The 18,708-nt window shown below is 34.5% G+C and overlaps 2 protein-coding genes across 6 annotated transcripts in view; one reads left to right on the plus strand and one right to left on the minus strand.

Annotated features, from left to right (window-relative positions):
- Positions 1 to 9,832, plus strand: part of LOC117103073 (vacuolar protein sorting-associated protein 13A-like) — a 92,443-nt gene extending 82,611 nt beyond the window's left edge. For all 4 annotated transcript variants that reach the window (XM_033243598.1, XM_033243830.1, XM_033243669.1 and 1 more), the window contains 8 exons: positions 341 to 416; positions 850 to 935; positions 1,455 to 1,532; positions 2,022 to 2,258; positions 4,039 to 4,190; positions 5,103 to 5,226; positions 5,891 to 5,950; positions 7,384 to 9,832. In XM_033243598.1, coding sequence (XP_033099489.1) covers positions 341 to 416; positions 850 to 935; positions 1,455 to 1,532; positions 2,022 to 2,258; positions 4,039 to 4,190; positions 5,103 to 5,226; positions 5,891 to 5,950; positions 7,384 to 7,473 — 903 coding nt within the window. In that variant the 3' untranslated portion in view covers positions 7,474 to 9,832. The remainder of the gene's footprint in view (positions 1 to 340; positions 417 to 849; positions 936 to 1,454; positions 1,533 to 2,021; positions 2,259 to 4,038; positions 4,191 to 5,102; positions 5,227 to 5,890; positions 5,951 to 7,383) is intronic.
- Positions 9,833 to 12,890: 3,058 nt separating this feature from the next.
- LOC117103342 (NXPE family member 3-like) overlaps positions 12,891 to 18,708 on the minus strand; it is a 10,415-nt gene continuing 4,597 nt past the window's right edge. The window contains exons 2-4 of one of the 2 annotated variants that reach the window (XM_033243916.1): positions 18,284 to 18,356; positions 15,196 to 15,959; positions 12,891 to 14,706 (exon numbers count right to left, since the gene is read on the minus strand). In XM_033243916.1, coding sequence (XP_033099807.1) covers positions 13,872 to 14,706; positions 15,196 to 15,959; positions 18,284 to 18,337 — 1,653 coding nt within the window. In that variant the 5' untranslated portion in view covers positions 18,338 to 18,356 and the 3' untranslated portion in view covers positions 12,891 to 13,871. The remainder of the gene's footprint in view (positions 14,707 to 15,195; positions 15,960 to 18,283; positions 18,357 to 18,708) is intronic. The other variant, XM_033243985.1, reaches the window with a different exon arrangement.

Genomic DNA, 18,708 nt, shown 5'->3' on the forward strand with positions numbered 1-18,708 from the left:
CATTGGTCCGGCAATATAATGCATGTCTCTTTACTTAATGCAATACATTCTTCGGAAAAGAGTAGGGGATTGCCTCCTAGTGCACTGCCCAATTACCACCAGAAGGTCCCCACTGGAAATTGATCTTCAGAGTTCTGTGAGTTATCCTTGGCGTATTTCATACTGAAAAAAATCCAATCCATGTTGTGTGGATTTCAACAATACTGGTTTGAGGTTAAGCTGATCACTTGAAAAGCACAATATTCTAATTAAATTGGTACCAATAAAGATAATGAAATAGTCACAGATTGAATCAGCTCGATCCTACCATTAATGAAAATTAATTTTCTTATTTTACAAGGGTGCTATACAAGGGCCTGGTGAATTTGCTGAGGGTTTGGCTCGAGGTGTGGAAAGCCTCTTGGGACACACAGTTGGTAAGTTGCTCCTCATCCGGATAACATGCTTATAAAGTATGAAAATGAAAAGTATGTTGGAATACTTATCAGTGCTTCTACCTAACAAACTGTACATCGTAGTTGTATCTGAAAATCCACAGAGTAGGCTGAATTCAGGCTTTAGCAACTCAAAGGTGCCTTGTTAATGTACATACAGAGCCAATAAGCTACTCTAAGAAATACAATTGTGAGAAGAGCTCTGAAATATTACATACATTTGTTATCACTGTGATTACTACATAATACAGGATCACATGGATCGTGTATATCTGACTTAAGTCACCATGATATTCTTTTTAGATGGGTTACTGTGCAATAGTGACGATCTTGGCACTATTTGCATATTTAAATACAGGTAGATATATTATTGCCCGATTAATAACTCATCATGATTTGCTTTTTTTGAATACAGGTGGAGTTGCTGACTCTTTGTCAGGGTTCACATCAGGTGTTGGAAAGACATTGGCATTCCTTACCTTTGATGAAAGCTACCAAGAGGTAATGATAATTGTAGATATGCATTTTAAGTGCACATGGAAATTGAACTGAAATAAAATTGACTGGAAATATTACATCACACAGACAGAGTGCTAGGCCTACTTGTGGTGCTACCTTCCATGGAATAGAAATCACAGCATTATATTTCTTCTATAATACTTATATTTCCCATTAATTGATAACTACCTTGATTAACTAGGCCAATTACAACTCTTGGTAAACATTTTGGTCAACATTGTTAGACCTACATTTGCTGCAAGATTTCTAACATTTATAATTTCTCCACGCTATCAAATATGCGATAAATGTGTGTGATATGCCCGTATACGGGCATGATGATTCTATTTGTCTCATAAAATAGTGAAAGTGTGAAGAAAGCATCTGGGTTTGCTATGTTGTAGTTTTACCTGAAAATTCAATGAAAGAAAAGTAGTTAAAAAAAATGTATACACCTTATTTTTGTTTTACTTTCAAAGTTTTTTCAATGAATATAACTCAATAATTTCATGCATATTTCAGAGACGGCTTCGCAAGATGAGACGTAAACCTAGCAGCCTTCCACTCAGCATCCTATATGCTGGTCAAGGCTTTCTCATGGTAGGCATGACATTTGAAATTACATTCATACTATTTATTTGGTACTCACTTCCAAATTCTACTTCCTGATATATTGGATGGGGTGCGGTAGACACATACGTAAACTTGGCACTCGCAGGGAAGTAGTAGAAACTACTGCAATCCTTACCAGGTGGAATTAGCCAATGAAATGTTATTACCTAATTAATATTTATGAGGTATAGTTAAAAACGTCTATAGTCTTGTGTATTTAACTGGATGCAATGATGCTTCCCTGACATACATACATCAAAATAATATTTACAAACATGTGCAATGACTTAATGTGAAAGGTGACATGTTCTTATAGAGTGCAATGAGATGGACATACAATTTTATTATTTTTTACTGACCAATATTGTACTGATCACAATATTGGTATAAAGTAAATCTACATAATTATCTCACTTATAAACTACCCAAATCACTAATGGTTTGTGTAATTTCACATGTTTTTATTTATTAATGTAGGGTATAATTATGGGCCTTGTTGGTGTGGTGTCAAACCCAATCAAAGGAGCTCAGATGGATGGTATAAAGGGTTTCTTCAAGGGCATTGGCAAAGGTATACTAGGCCTGTTTACACGACCTCTAGGAGGCATAGTAGATGCTTCGACATTCATTCTAGAGGGCATTGAGAGGTCAACAGAAGTTGGTGAAGATGTCATGGCTCGTAAGCGACTCCCAAGGTTTATCAATCCAAATGTGGTAAGCAAAATTTCACAGATAAATTTATTAATGTGGGTTGACATCTTGAAATGCAGTGGAGTTAAATAGCTTAGTTGTTAAGATGCTTGCCTTCTGATCTCAAAGGCTTCGGGTTCAGTTCCTGTTTGTGTTGTAGGATATTTCTTATGACCAAAACCACTCCACTCCATGAGCCTCACATTGAGATTTAGTTTGTTTACAGCCTTGTATGTTTGTGTATGTTTGTGTTTGTTTTGTGAAAGGGATTGTCATCTACACGTTTGGCAATCCTTGGTGCATGTGTATTATAGAGATGAAAAACCCGCAAATAACCCAGATTTCTCAAAACTGCAGTGGACATTTCGTCAATTGGACATTTTGCAATCCAGACATTTTAGGTTGCAAATTGTCCACTGTATAAGATAACATATTTTCACAAACCAGATATTTTTTTCAAACTATATATATTTTTACAAACCATATGAATGTCTACAATCATGTCCACTGTATAGTTTTGGAAAGTTCAAAGTTCAAAAATCATTGCTACAAATATTTCAAACACTGTTTATCATACATAATTCCAATCAGCCTTTCATTTGAGTTGTTTGCCTAGAACTCTAGGCTGTAAATGCTATTATGAATAATCTATTGCCTATACTGGTCAAGAAAACTCTACGGCAACTTGCAAATACGCTTCCTTGGTTTCATAAAAATTGTCATTTTTCATTCCTTGAACAGATCCAAAATATTATCCGAACCGACCCCAACTGAACACAGTTTACATGATAACACAAATAGATTCAATATTCTAAACAATTATAAATTTCTTTAAAATAATTCATTATGCTTGTAGGCCTACCACAAAACAAACAATTGTAAGGCTACCAGCTACTGTATTCAAATAGACTACTATGCAGTAGCAAATATCTTGCTTACCAGTGTTCATCTACACAGCAATCCAAGTAACTTGCTTAATGTTAAAGGCCTGTCAATGTCCAAGGTCTATCATAATATAATTAAAGGTATTACAAATGAACAACTAACCAAAGATTGTGCCTCCTATCACAAAACTAAGCCAGTACAATAACATAACTATACTCAGACTGCACAACAATTGGCTTAACTGCCCAGCAGTTAACAGCACACCTGGATTTGCATAATAAACAAATTAACAAGCTCTCTCTGTCTGACTGGATATTTAGGGTAGCAAATAGCACTAATACATATATTTTGTATTGTATTGACTCATTCAGCTCTTACAGTCCTATGGCTATTATTTCAGTCGATATGTATATAAACTTTTAAAATAGTTAAGGCTTAGTTGTCATGGCATATCCCCTTATCTCAAAACCATGGGCTCATTCACTGCATGTGATTGGATATTCAATCTAAACCTATAGTCAGTTAGTACAAGAATATTTTGTCTATCTGATGTGTCCATTTTTAAGTCTATAGATTATTTTGAGTTGTTTTGCTAACAATCTACTGTTGTAGCTATTATTTTATACTGATTAGTTTCATATTTGAATGTTTCTTCTTTTTTTGTTGTATTCCCCAATGGGGAAAGCTACTATTCATACTAGACTTATCTGAGTGTTTGGAAAGAATATACAGTTCTCCCTCTAATTAAAGACCCCTCCCATTTAAACCATCTCCAATTAAAGACCACTTTAACAAATGTCTTTTATCTTTTTTATTCTAATTAGAGACCAAAGCAGCTAAAGACCATAAAAATCCCGGTCCCAAAAGTGGAGACCTGTAACTTCAAAAGGTTTTAATGTCTTTGTTTCTGTTATTTAAGGGACTCAAGCCATACTCTGCATACCAAGCCATTGGAAACGCAATCCTGTACAACGTTCGCCGTGCTGAGGTTTATAAAACTGATATTTACTTAGCTCATGCTGTAATTCATTCTGATGATGGCACCCCTGATGTCGCAGTTGTGACAAACAGGTAAGGACACTTTGTGTGTATCTTAAAACAGTTTTTTGCAGACATGTAAATGCAGTTCAACCAAATGTATTTTAAGGTAAATACTGCACTTTGAATGTGCTCATATCTAAAAATTTCATGGGCATGGACACTGTGATAGGTTGTGATAATCTTAACAGACGACAAATGTGCAAGAAATATGAAGTAAAACAAACTCTATTTCTCTTCTTTACTTTCTGCTCTTTGACATGAATATTAGTAGGTCATTTCTTAATTACAAGATATTACAAGCGCCACTAACTACAACCTTAACATCAGCGTTTGTTTTGAGAACCTCCTCATCCAGGGTGGTTCTTGCTGGTAGATCTCGGAAAAGAACTTAAAACAGAGGTCCACTGTAGACACTTGACTCATGTGCACTTTAAAGAATTCATTGCATATTTCGGAAGAAGAGGCATCTACCCCGATGCTATCATTATCATTAAAAATAATTACCAATAAACTTATTAAAATATTTAGAAGAAAAAAAAGATATCAATAATGCCCCAACTAAATTGCCATCAATATTAACATTAAAAATTGGGATATTGAATTGCAAAAGTTGAACTATATAAAACTACGTATCATTCTCTACTATCAATTAATTAGTATAAATATTATTACCATGTCAATAATCACGGTTATTTAAAAGAAAAAGGATAAGAAAAGGCAGTATTACGTATTGTCGACGGATCTAAATTGCACATTATTTACATTGCCTGAGCACAATATTAGGGATGGGCAATCAAGATACTTTCTGATCCGACAACCTTTTTGTGGCATCAGATGAGGGGTCCAGGCCTGTCTGATGGATGCGCCACTACCGGTTCAAGTTCAATAGTTTGAAGTGTAATGGTCTTCTTTCTTATTCATAATTGTTTTTTCATGTATCAGGCAACTTATGAAACTTGATAAATGTCGTTGGTATGGCGGATGGGATCTAGAAGAATCAGACTTGTTCACTGACATTACTTCAAACCCAACAGTTGAAGATCAAACGATTATGTTTAATATTAAGGTAAACACATTAAATGTGTACTGACACTTTCATAACACAGTGAAATATGAATTATTCTATTCTGAACTGATTTTCATTAGTGAATTTTGTGGTTATTAGATGCTTGCTTTCCAGTCCCAGGGTCATGGGTCGCTATATTGTCGCTACAGTGTTTTCAGTGCAATCGCTGTAGTGCGTAGCAGTCCCTGACAGAATCGGAAATGCTCCATGATTCGTAGCGATTGTATGGAAACGTAGCTTTACAGGATTTTTTTTTTCATGACCAAAACAACTCCTTAAGCCTCATAAACTGAGACTCAGTGAGACTCAGTTTATGTAGAGCATCTTGTGTGCATGTTTGTCTTTTGCAAGGATTGCCACTTACTAAAGGGATTGAGAATCAATGTTTGAGAATCAGAGCTTCCTAACCTAGGATGGGGTGGGGTGACCATCATAAAAATGTGCACACTACACACATATACTAAAGTTTGCTATTGGTCTGTCCTTGGCCCTGAGCCTAAAAATGTAATTATTAATTATTAACTATTATATAATATGATGTTCTGCTTTATTGTGGTGTGACATTAGTTTTCCTTATATTTTGGAGGTTTATAAAATATATTGAAATTGAAATATTATTTAATGTAAATAACATTGCTCTCATTTTCCTCAAAATGTATTACAGGATGAGGACGGGGATGTTGCAACAAGAGATGTTTTGTGCAATAACCATGAAGTTGCCAAGGTAAATAAAAATTGGTGATTCTTTTTCATGTAAAGCTTGTATAGATTGCCTTAGCTATCTCGTTTAGGCAATATCAGTGGCGTAGCAGAGGAACAATTATTAGGTGTCTGTTTCCTAAGACATGCGAGTTAAGTGAGAATTTAGGCTGGGGGACAGGGGCCTCCAAGGGCCCCTGGTCGGGCTACGCCACAGATATATATATATATATATACATATAAAAGCTACAGATATTCAACAAATTTGGGTGAATTTTTAATATTTGATGGGCATTCATGCCACTGTAATATGACTTCATAATTGTTGTAATGTCCAAACAATAGTCGATGTTGCTTCCACATAGGCCTACAATCACAATGAATTCCAAACATCATGAGGTTAATCTTATCCATGATAACTAACTAGGCCTAGACCTTGAACTAGGCCTAATCGACCTGCCTTTGTCTTGGACTACATCATCATTGCTATAAAATCATTTATGAATAATAACAAATAAAAAGTTTTTACATACCTCTTTGCTCACCGGCATACAACAAAGGCCGCTCTACTTTTCACATGAAGTTAGGCCTTGCCTTGCCAGTGACACAATTGGTTTGATGGTTTTTTCAAAGCAATCATGCCGTATTAGTCCTGTTGTACGCTTATGCACATTACTAATAGGCCTAAATCATTAAATATTATTCAAATCTGATTAGTTATACTACAGAAATCCAAGGTCTGCCAATTGTACTGGAGGTCCTCTCTTACTCTGAGTTCACAATACAAGGACTATGACATTGAGTACTGCTGGACTTGGACGTCATCGACGTCCTATTACTTGTTCTGTAAAAAATACTTTGTGAGGTCCATGTACTGGACAGATTCGTTTATCATTGCGAAGATAGCTTTTAGGTAATAGACAAATGTCAACCAAGTCACTTATAATGTAATATCTGTGTGATATACTAAATGTCACTGTTATAGTTACTTTGTCAAAATAGGGATGTTCTGCAGAGGTCTGTTATAAAGAGTGTGTGTGCAGATCACCAAACATCAAAACGAACGAACATCACAAACGTAAAAAAAAATAATAAAAAATAAATAAATAAATATATATATATATATATATATGTATATTATATCCTTTTGAATCATAGTTTGAAAAATACATTACTAGAGTGTTGACTCAAAAGCATTTTTGAATGTCAAAAATGAATATTGACAGAATCTATTCCCCTGTAAAATTGTCATTACAAATGCACAAGTCTAGTTGAATGAGAAGAGATACTAAAGTGGGCAGTAAGTTGTCACATGATATTCTTCCACCCAATCATGGCAATGCTTCTAGGCTTATTGTATTCTTGTATTGTATTGTATCAAATATCCATTATTTTGGTAACTACTCCATCATTGTGAACAAAACAAATAATTCTATTTTTTACGCCTTCATTCTACAGTGGCTGAATGGAAAGCTGAAACAGGCAATAGACCTACAACGTTTGGAGATGATTCAGACCGGAGTGTTCCTCCAGAGCTCAGACGCTTAAAAAATGACATTATCTCACCATAGGAATATAAGTATAGAATATTAAAAATGGTTTTTTTTAATTCAGTGCTTTTAAGTTAAATATTTGACATTTTGAAACTACACTTAAAGAAGTGTTTACAGTGTTCTGAATGAGTTTAGCTTTTGGCAAATGTATGTATTGGAAAAAAAAAATATGTCATTATATTAATTATCAAGTTACCTGTAGTGTAGTAAGTATACTTGATATATTCATCTTAGCTTCTTAAGTTCATATACATTTTAACTGTTGTAAAGCGCCTTGAGGCAGTTTCTTTTGTGGAAGGCACTATAAAAGTATGTGACCATTGACCATTGTGTTGAGCGAATTTATATTTTCAAATATATGTATATTTGAAGTGTTTATTGAAAGTATTACGATGTTATTATTGCATGATAGATAAATATTTTGTTACCAAACATTTTAGTGCATACACCTCTATAATATTTTATAAGCGCTCTTTGTATCTCATTAACCAGTATGTATGCTATTTTCTTAGCGTGGTGCAATATTTCACAATGATACTTGTGAATGCATCAAACCATAATTAACAGAGTTCTTCGTGGACTTGACTACACTTGTGCTGGTATGGGTTATTATGGTTAGTAGAGGTAAATAATGGAGTCCCATTTTAAATTTGTAGAACTTATATTTTAACTGATAGCTAACACATATTTTGTTTATGTATATTTATGTAAGCATAGTTTTTATACAGTATTATCTATAAGAATGGAGGTTTATGAGTACATGACAATTTATAAATATTATTGTACTTAACTCTTTCCAGAAGAAGAATATAATTTCCTTCATCCTCCTTTTCCCTAATGTGCAATATTTTTAGTATTTGATAAATGTATGCACCTATGTATTGAGTAATCGTAGACTATACATGTGGTGTTATGGGTTAATGTGATGATATGTATTCTATAACACACATTCGCACACTTTCTTTGATGATGTGATTCACTAACCCTCCAGCTAACAATTTTACTAACATCGTACCATTTAGTATACAGAACTTTCTGTAGAACTATAAATACGTATTTATAACGTAATTTCACAACTAAATATTAAACAATACAACATTGCTGAAATGTTGTATTAACGTCGTTCTCTGATATACTTAAGCACTACGTTCACAAACACTATAATAACGTGTTGTGTTTTCTGGAGATGTATTTCAAACTATATTAAATGTTCTTTAGGTGAATTTATACAGGACTTAATTGATTTTACATTTTTTTTTTAGTAGTAGTAGTAGTTTTATGTTAGATGGAACTTTTTAGTAAAAATATTTTATTTAAACTTAAAGAATGACATTGTAATTACTAATTTTATTTTGTATCATTGTTATTGTTTATTAGTAGCAATATGCTACTGTTTTATTATGGAAAATGTAATTGTTTGGTTTTATTTATATTTTATGCACCGAGTGTTGTTGTAAGGCCTACCGTATTATGTTCGACAGATTTAGAGATAGAAAAGTATGGGCCACTTAAAAGTGCAAACATATGTTGATATATTTTAGATAACTTTAGCTATGTGTACATCTTTATCAAGAAAAATAATTATCAAGTATTTTAAAGTAAGAAAAAGCTTTGGCATTTGCAGCATTTTCATGGATAATGCAATAAATGCCAGGTTTTGGGGTGGTTTTTTTTGTGTAACTTACCCTTTAAACAAAATAGTAAAACATTTGCCGTTTATAACCTCTTCAAACTCGTGATCCAAAATGTTTATAAACAAATATTTCCAGTTTTAAAGTTGGTTCTCGATTTTAATAAATGCAGTTAATGGAACACCTTCGGGGCCAGAAAACTGTCCATTTAATAGGGGTGTCCTCTGAATAGGGGTACCTATTTAGAGAACACCAACCGAAAATATAGGTTCTTCACAATTGATGTTAAGTTTATAGTTTAAAAGTGTGAAAGAAATATAATTGATTTGTGTCTATTTTATGTTGTGATAGGATAAACAAAAAAGTATATATATATATATATTGTCCATATATATATCCATTGTCAATAACCATCAAACTTTAATGGATAATTATGTATGTTATATTACCAGCTTTTTGTTAGAAAAATATGTTGTTTAGGGCTATGTTGAAGAATGGAGTTATTTTAAATTTTTTAGTTATATTGTCAAAGTGAAAGAAAACATCCATTCTAGGTCTATTTAGTAATGTACAGTATTAGTTTTTAAATTGCAGATGATTACTAACATATTTCCAAGTACTGTTCGAAACAAGAGGACATCGATAGTTACCAGAAGTTCAAATATTAATGTTGCTTATTCACATATAAATATGGAATAAAAATTATATTATACTATAATTATATAATGTGCGTGGTTAGTGTCGTTGCTCATTGAAGATGTATTGTCCCTTGAAAATGATAAAAAAAATCATAAAAAAGTATTTTTGAAATTAACTTGCACATGTTACAGTAACATACAAATTATTGTCTTGAGCATAGAAATTACTGAATTTTAAAAAATGTGTTACCTGATTTTATACTGAAAGTGTTTCTATTATTGTTATAATTATTATTTTTTAATATTTTAAATACAATATCTTTAAGTTGATAATTGGTATGTTACCTTAAAATGAGCAAGTTAATTTAAAAAATAAGTTTTTGTAAATTTTTTATGTTTTTTTTGGGGTTTTTTTTTTTATTTGGTATTTTGCATGGTACAATACATCTTTAATGGTTTCAATGTACCTCTAGATTAAGATTTTAATTATGGGTTCACAAAATGAACCCAAATTACGTTAATGTATTTGTTTGAATATATTTTGGTTCCTATTAAAGAAATAGGAACTAATGCAATCGAAGTAGTGTGTGTGTGTGTGTGCTTGCTTGGGAATGTTGTGCTGACGTCATCACAGTTTGTAAACAGGAATTTATATTTCGGTATCTTTTATTCAATATAAAACATGTAAAAGTAGTGGCAAAAGAGAATTCCTTGCCAGCCAATGACTGAATTGAGGACATTTTTTACATATGCCAACCAAAGTCAAATTATGCATCTGACCAGACCATCACAAAAGTTAAAAAAAGGTGGAGGGGCAGCAGTGACCACTCCCGAGGGTCGCACAACCCAGGCCATACCGTCCAATCCAGGAGGGCAGTACACAACTTACGACCTGGGAACAAATTTGTTATTACAGAAACATGGAAAAAAAAAAAAAAAAAAAAACCCTTATGAATTTCTACATACATTTACAACTGGCCTATTGCTTTAAAACATTTTTTGGAGAAACATTAAATCGGTATATTGTGACACTAGTTGGCTCAGCCTTAATTCACGAGGAAACCGTTTATTTTTTTTTTCAAGAAGCAATCATATTTTCAAAACAAAATTTAATGACAAGAAAGATCGACGTTTCGGGTCCATCATGGAACCATTCTCAAGATCAAGTAAATTGAAAAAAACTAAAATACCAAGCAGTGACAGGAAGTAATTTAATGAAAAGAAAGATCAACGTTTCGGGTCCATCATGGAACCATTCTCAAGATCAAGTAAATTGAAAAAACTAAAAAACAAAAATACCAAGCAGTGACAGGAAGTAAGTAATTAATTTACATATCAATAGGGCCTACTGTGTGGAGCTAAGCAATAATTAGCCCTTCTTAGCAGATTAACTAGATAAATTAGCCCTTCTTAGCAGATTAACTAGCAATCATATTATTATGATATTAATATGATTGCTCACTGGCTTGGAACGAACTTCCTAAAGCTCTATCCAGACTCAATTTGATCTTATATGTGACATGCCTAAATATGGTTATAATGACATCGCATCATGACAATTACAGCAGTTATGTTGTAAACAAATTTGGTAATCTTGACAGAGCTTAAGCAGGGGAGGCGCTAGCGGGGATCGAGAAGGGCAAAGGACCGCCGTCGGGGGCCCCCTCCTCACATATTCGGGGAATTTCCAGCAACGTATACTCTCGAGCGCCGAAAGTACAATTCAAGCATGCCATAATAATAGGCTGTCAAATTTTAGGGATTAAAAACTGCTTAGTGCGAGCAGTGCTACAGTATGTGCGAGATGTACACTATTACGATTGTATGGGTTGCACGCGCCAGCTCTTCCCCGACAGGGGGCTGGTACCTCCGACAGGGGGAATAGTACCTCTGACATGGAGACTCTTTAACTTGCATGGTTTTCTATCAAATTATCCTTTTTAAGTAAAGAACCCCACAGTTAACACAAAATCCTATTATTTTTTTAATATAAAAAACATTTCCCGACAAATTTAATTGTTTCCCCGGCCGGGGGTGGAGGGAGGTGGCTAGTCTTCCCCGACGATTCGTCCCAACGTTCGGGTGTGGAGCTTGGGGAATTCCTGGCGCCGCCACTGAGCTTGGGTAACCATCTGTGAATGTCTTCAAGCCGGTTTCGACACATGCGTGAATTATTTTAATTTCTGATTGTTTTCCTTTACTCTGTGGTTTTAACAATAATTTAAAAAAAAAAAATCCTCCATGATTTAACCTGGGTCATCGATTTTTAGTGCAAAGACGATTTAGCATTACCATTCACAACTAAGTACTAAATCGATATTCCCATTATAAACACAATAGACAATACTCCAGGGGCGGATCTGGGTTATGATCAGAATAGAGCATTTTATATCATTACATCGCCTAACATAAAAGTGATTTCCTATCGGCATAATGAACAATCAGCATTAAGATAAAGCTTTGCTTAAAAATAGATTGGTGTAAAAACTGATTAATTAGTATTAAGATTCGTTAGGGTGTTGAATATTTTTTAAAAGCATTGCATACATCTGATGATATCTCATTCAATATGCCAGTGGATAAAGAGTACTTGAATGTAAGTAAAACAGGACGTGTAAAACAGCCATTCAAGGTCAATTTATTAATGTACAATATCAAAAAAGTATTGTTCGAAAGTAACAAGAACACCATAATTACCAGAAGCCCAAGCAGTCAGTCTAAAGTCTAACGATTTATTTCACTTGTCCTTAAAAAAAACTGCTATAAGTGACGTGACAATGGAAGACAGAATGTGATACGTTTTAAATTATATAAAACAATTCGCCCTCCAATCCGAGACCACCTTTGGGACCTGGAAATTTGGAGTAGTCTCGGGTTTGGTCTCCACTTGGAAGGTTAGATTTGTGTTAAAAGATTGAAGATTGTCCTTTGGTTCCCCGAAAATGTGGTTTCGAATTAACGGGTCTCAGAATTAGAGGGATCGCAAATTAAAGGATGCACTGTATAAACTTACACAATTGTATTGTTCCTTTTTAATGAAGATTGTTGAAATAAATGTGGTGGTTACGCCACGAAAGAAAGAAAGAAAAAAACTACATTAATGTATTTGTTTAAAATATTTTGAATATTTTTTTCTTCGTAGAAGTCATTTTTTAAAACTCTAATCTGTTTTTGAGAAGATAAACATTACAAGGGAAATTAAAACAGCTGTTAACTTCTCTGTAACTATCGCATTTTAGTCTGATTTGCAGTTCGATTAGTTAAACGTTTCCCCCTCCTGTAGATATCAGTGAATGCATTTTCAATTTCGCTAAGACGCTGGGTGATTCTCATCGTCAATTCGACTTGTAGACTCTGCGGTTTAGGATTTTTGCAGGAGATGGAAGTCGGTTGTTATTGGAGTTGAACGAAATACATGTATTAGTAGTGCACATTGGGGATCTTCTTTGGATTCAAACGCTTTCTTTACAATCCCTTCACAGTCTGTTTGCCGTTCTATGAATCCATTTGACGGAAGTTGTTCACATAAGCGTTTACTGTAAATATATTGACTACTAATGCATTTTAAAGTTAAATATTCAAATCCATTTACTGTGGTTGGATGTGAAGTCCCATTCACCCACGCAATGCCAGTTAAAACTTGCGCTAACCATACTCGATGCCTTTCCAATCAGTGAGAATAGTTATACGGATAAATTGTCTAAAAATTAACAATGAGTGAATAAAAAATGTTTTGAAGCCTTTTAAACAAACATTTCATCTCTTTTAAAGCTTACTACCATGCCAAGGCTGTCATTTGAATATGCACTTTTAGGCACTTAGATGAAAGTATTTGGTTTGCGGGATCCAACAATTTTGTAATCAGTGGGGTCAAAATACCCTAATCCAGCTGGATCCCATCTTCTACCCACAAATCACTTTGCCCCGTCATTTTTGGGATTTGGAACCTCACTATATAGGCCTATCAAAGTTTCTTCTAAAATATTCAGAGGACAGTAGCGGCATTGACCAAATTATCTGAATCCGTTTAGCCTGGGTTATACCACCAGATATAATTTTACCAAACAAGCAGGCACACATAAGAAGATGTTCAAATTCATTTTAAAAAAAAGTTGTACATTGTGTCACAGAGTAGGAAATACATTGGACATTAGTAAATCTACCATTTCGTTGACGCATGGCATCGGCATGTGCACATCATGAGGCGAAGGAAACGACATAGCCAGATCCCAGACGTCAATAAAGTGTACAGGAACGTCTGCATAAACTTCTCTCAAGATTCGGTTCATGTCCCAGAATACCCAGTGATTACTTTGAACTCGGGTTTGAAAAATTTTGTGATCACGTGGATGAGAACTTCTAATGGCAACTTTAACGTCATTACATCGATTCAAAAGTCGAACGATAGCTTCTTTGATGTAAAACATGTGGTCGCGATAAGAGGCCTCTGTCCAAGCACCATAGTGGGCCCAGTGTCCTAGGATAATAAAGTATCTGCATTCAGAATCGCTAGGCAATCCATCGATTAGTTCGGGCTCAAATACTTTCATTTCAGGCTGGAGGGGAATCTTGCTGCCGAGGCAAACAGGCAGACGGTTATTGTGGAAATGGATAACAAAATTTGTGTAACTTTCATTAAAGTACATGCCTTTCCTTTTCCTCAACCCTGTACGTCCTAGTCTATTATTTATTGACTCATACCATTGCTTGACTGTCGAGTCTCCTATAATGTGAACCTCGTGCCCAGCCAGTGCTCTGTAAAGGTCACTAGAAGACCATGTTTTTGTCTTGCATTCCAACGACTTCCACTTTCGATTTTTCCAATAACCATTAGAGGGGGGCTTCGGTCTGAAACCAGGCCGGCACGGCCTAATTGATAGCTTTGTTGTTTTTTTACCTGGTATTGATCTCCGAACGTTGAGTTTGATGAAAACTGGTACATTGTTTTGGTAAAATGGGCTGTGGAGAGAAAAGAATTATTATTTTGTGTAGTGAATCAAAGCAAAAATTTCCTTTCAGAAATCCTTTATCGGCTGTAAATGTCATTGTCCCTTAAAAAGTGTCAGAAATTCAGTCTCAAAAAATTAACGTGCTCATTTTAAAGTCACATAAAATCATTTTAAAGTCACATAAAATTATCAATTGAGCTCCCAAATCATACCTATAAAAGTTTACCCAGATGTTTACAATGGATCATGGTGTTTTTATACTTTGTGTCTTGTTCTGTCCTTTTTAACTAAACTTCTTCCTCACAAACTATTAGATTAGAACGCGTTCTAAATAAATTTTGTATGTTTGAGGTTTTGTTTTCATGTTTTGAACATTTAAAATGAGCAAGTTGATTTCAAATTTTTTTTAACTATTTTATGAAGACAATGCATTCAATAATAACCATTACTGGTAATAGAGTGATAGAAAAGGAAGTAAAAATGAGAAGGTTATTGGTACCGTTGAAAGTATGCAGTGAATTTATATTCACTTAAAAGTCGATCTACAGGCTTAATAATAGCATTCATATTTTCGTAAGACTCCATGTATGTAAGTTCATCACAGGTCAGCATTGATGGTTTATCACAAATGAATACCGTATCGCCCATTCCTTTAGGCCCTCTCCCATATTCACATTTTGATGGGATTGGACCTCCTCTGTGTACTTTGCATTTGCTTTCAGCAAATTTTCCTCTACCTCTTCTATATGTACCTAACCACAAGAAGGAATTTTCGTCAGGCCTGTAGATTTCTCGTATCCAGTCTAAAGCTTCTGCAGTGTAGACCAAATTTAAATTTAAAACCATGTCCCCGGCAGAACCGAGATAAAACTGAAGAAGGTAGGTTCCATTCTTGAAGTCTGTAATACGACCAGAAGTGCTAAAATGTTGTTGTCGGTCGTGTAATATCGCGAACCAGAAATCGCCGCCACGATTCCGTGGTTGATTCCGACTATCAAACGCTTTCACAAGAAAACTAATGTACTTTCCTGTTAACAGTTTGTCTCTTGGAGTTAAAAGTTGAATACGAGTGTGTTTTGCACTCGTCAATGTACGACTTTGAAGATCCAAAAAGTTTGTGGCTGCACTTGAGCTTAGTGATTTGGCGTTTAATTTGGCGGTTGAGTTGTTAATCAATGTTCTTAATTCAGTTACTAAACTGTGTTTTCGTGTCAAAACACCTTCCTTGTTGTATCTGAGCGTCATATTATGAACAATGACAACCTATAACAGGAATGAAAACAATTTTAAGTGTTAGAAAAAAGAAATATGAAACATATATAATATGTATATATGTATATATGATTGCTTTAAATCTTTTAAAATGTTACGTATTATAGTATGATATTTATAATTGTATATTCAATAGGCCTATAGCATTTCTTGTGGTAAAACACCTGGCCCTAATAATGTTCCAAATTAGATATTGAAAGAGCATGCTCTGACATTATCAAAGCCCTTGTGTAAAATCAACTCGGTCTACGTGAAGGTTTTGTGCCTCAGATTTAGAAAAGTGCCAACTTAGTCACAATTACTAAAGTTAATCCACCTAGAAATATTGAGTGTGATCGTAGACCAATCTCACTCACCCCAACCACTGCCAACATTGCAGAAAGCCTAATTGGGGAACACTTATGGAACCAAGTAAAATTTAATATTGCATGGACTAGAATTTTATTTGAATGCTATGATGCTACTGATATAAGTAATGGATTGCGTATATTACTTGTCGACTTTAAGAAAGCCTATGACTTATGCTATGTTCTCACACGGCAGCTAACGGTTAGCACGATCCGGATCCTGCTAACCGTTAGCTGCCGTGCGTCCATACGAGAAAATCCCGATCCGGATACCAAAAATATGATGATCGAATCACTGGCCAATAAGAAACTGGAAATTGTAAACGCGTATGTGTAATTGGTTGATGATAAAAACGCGCTCAACTTGCTAACCGATAGCGCTTGCTAACCGTTAGCGGTATACGGATACTGCTAACGGTTAGCGCTAACCGACGGGCGTTCTCACGCAGGTGCTAACGGTTAGCGCTTAATGTTAGCTCCTGATCCGGATACTAGGGCTCTCGTGAGAACCAGGCTAAAATTGACCACAATATTATTATCAATAAGCTTCAGTCTCTTGATGTTGATCCATACATTGTTGCTTGAGTTAGTTCGTTTATAAGTAATAGGCTTAACAGGGTTAAATTGGGTGATAATCTTACTGAATTGCTTTCACCGAATGAAGGCTCAGGCCAAGGTACTTGGTTGGGTGTTATTATATTTCTTATTTTTATTAATGACCTATATACAGACAATTTTAAATTTATGGATGATACCACAGTAACAGATAGAATACCTAAAAATCAAATAAGCAATTTACAGAATGATGTCAACCTTATTGTTAATTGGTCAGAAAACTTAACGCAAAAAAACCCAAAGAGTTTGTGATAAGCTGTAAAAAAGTTAAAACAGAATTTGAACCACTGTATTGAAGATAGTAACATTGATCGCGTTTCTGTAACTAAATTGCCTGGACTTAACATTCAGCAGCAATTTATCTTGGCAACGGCATATTGATAATATTAAGAAGTGCAGTTCTAAATTATTTTTCCTTAGACAACTGAAACGGTCAGGTGTTGATAGCCATGCATTCGTCCTGTTCTATAAACGGTCATTAGACCTGTATTAGAATACGCAGTATGGGCAGGAACATTATACCAAGGACCAGTCTTACCAAATTGATCGCATTCAGCATAGCCTGCAAAATAATCTTTTAACGAAACCTGTACAATTGATGATAAACTTCTTATCAACAACCTGTGCAGGGGATACTTCACCAAGGTTAAACTTCCGGGGCATGTACTGCATAATTTGCTACCTGATAAAACATAAACTATAATCTTCGAGCTCCTAGAGAGTTTGAGTTGCCAAATGTCAGAACAAAGCGGTCTCGTGAATTTATTTTAAACCATGGAATATTTGCCAAATGGTGAAATCTCCCTCGGCAGATTTCTTCCCCTTCCTTCCCTTCCCTCCCTCCCACAAAATAAAAAACTTAAATAAATAAAATGAAATATTCTGTAGACTCTTTTTCAGTTTTCATAATTCAGTTTTTAGTACAATACTCAGCATAATCATTTATTTGTTTGTCTCCTTTATTATGCCATTGCGTTGTTCTCTCTTTATTGTATTTTAATATTGTTGTGTGTTTATGGGAGTTTTTTTTTTTTAATATTTCTAAATATTATCACTTTAAATTATTATTTTTTATTGTACTTTTTATGTTGAGAGGAGTTTCAAATGAGTATTTTAAATGTTTCATATATATTTGTATATTACTATTAACTATTCTGTACATTTAAAATTTTCCTTAAGTTTGCAATAAAGTTATTTTGAATCTTTTGAATCTTGAAAAATTGAATGTTCATTGTGTTTTAATATGAGAGATTATTGGCGTTACCAGTTTCGGTGAGGACAAGTAAATTCTGAATCTGAGACGGGCTGATATGGAAAGTAAACGGCGTTAAAAAAAGAAAGAAAAACACTTACAAAGACAACCAAGGCTACGCAAATTCCGACTAGGAAACGGAACCGTCGCAACATATCAATTCGTGGCTGTATCCTGTAAAAGAGTCGAAAAGTAACAGCACTTCATTGGGGTCAAGCTCGCTAGTCATAAGGTTCGCTATTCATAAGGTCTAACCTATACCAGAGGGTCTCTAGTCATAAGGTAACCTATACCAGAGGGTCTCTAGTCATAATTGAAGAAGGGTTCGCTATTCATAAGGTCTAAACTATACCAGAGGGTCTCTAGTCATAATTGAAGAAGGGTTCGCTATTCATAAGGTCTAACCTATACCAGAGGGTCTCTAGTCATAATTGAAGAAGGGTTCGCTATTCATAAAATATAATGAGCACTTTCATAATTCCGCTAGTCAAATGGAAGAAATAAATTAAGAAAGAAAATATATATA

Source organism: Anneissia japonica, unplaced genomic scaffold (assembly GCF_011630105.1).
Source record: "Anneissia japonica isolate Jap-2015-1 unplaced genomic scaffold, ASM1163010v1 scaffold483_len1788099_cov177, whole genome shotgun sequence".
Classification (NCBI taxonomy): domain Eukaryota; kingdom Metazoa; phylum Echinodermata; class Crinoidea; order Comatulida; family Comatulidae; genus Anneissia; species Anneissia japonica.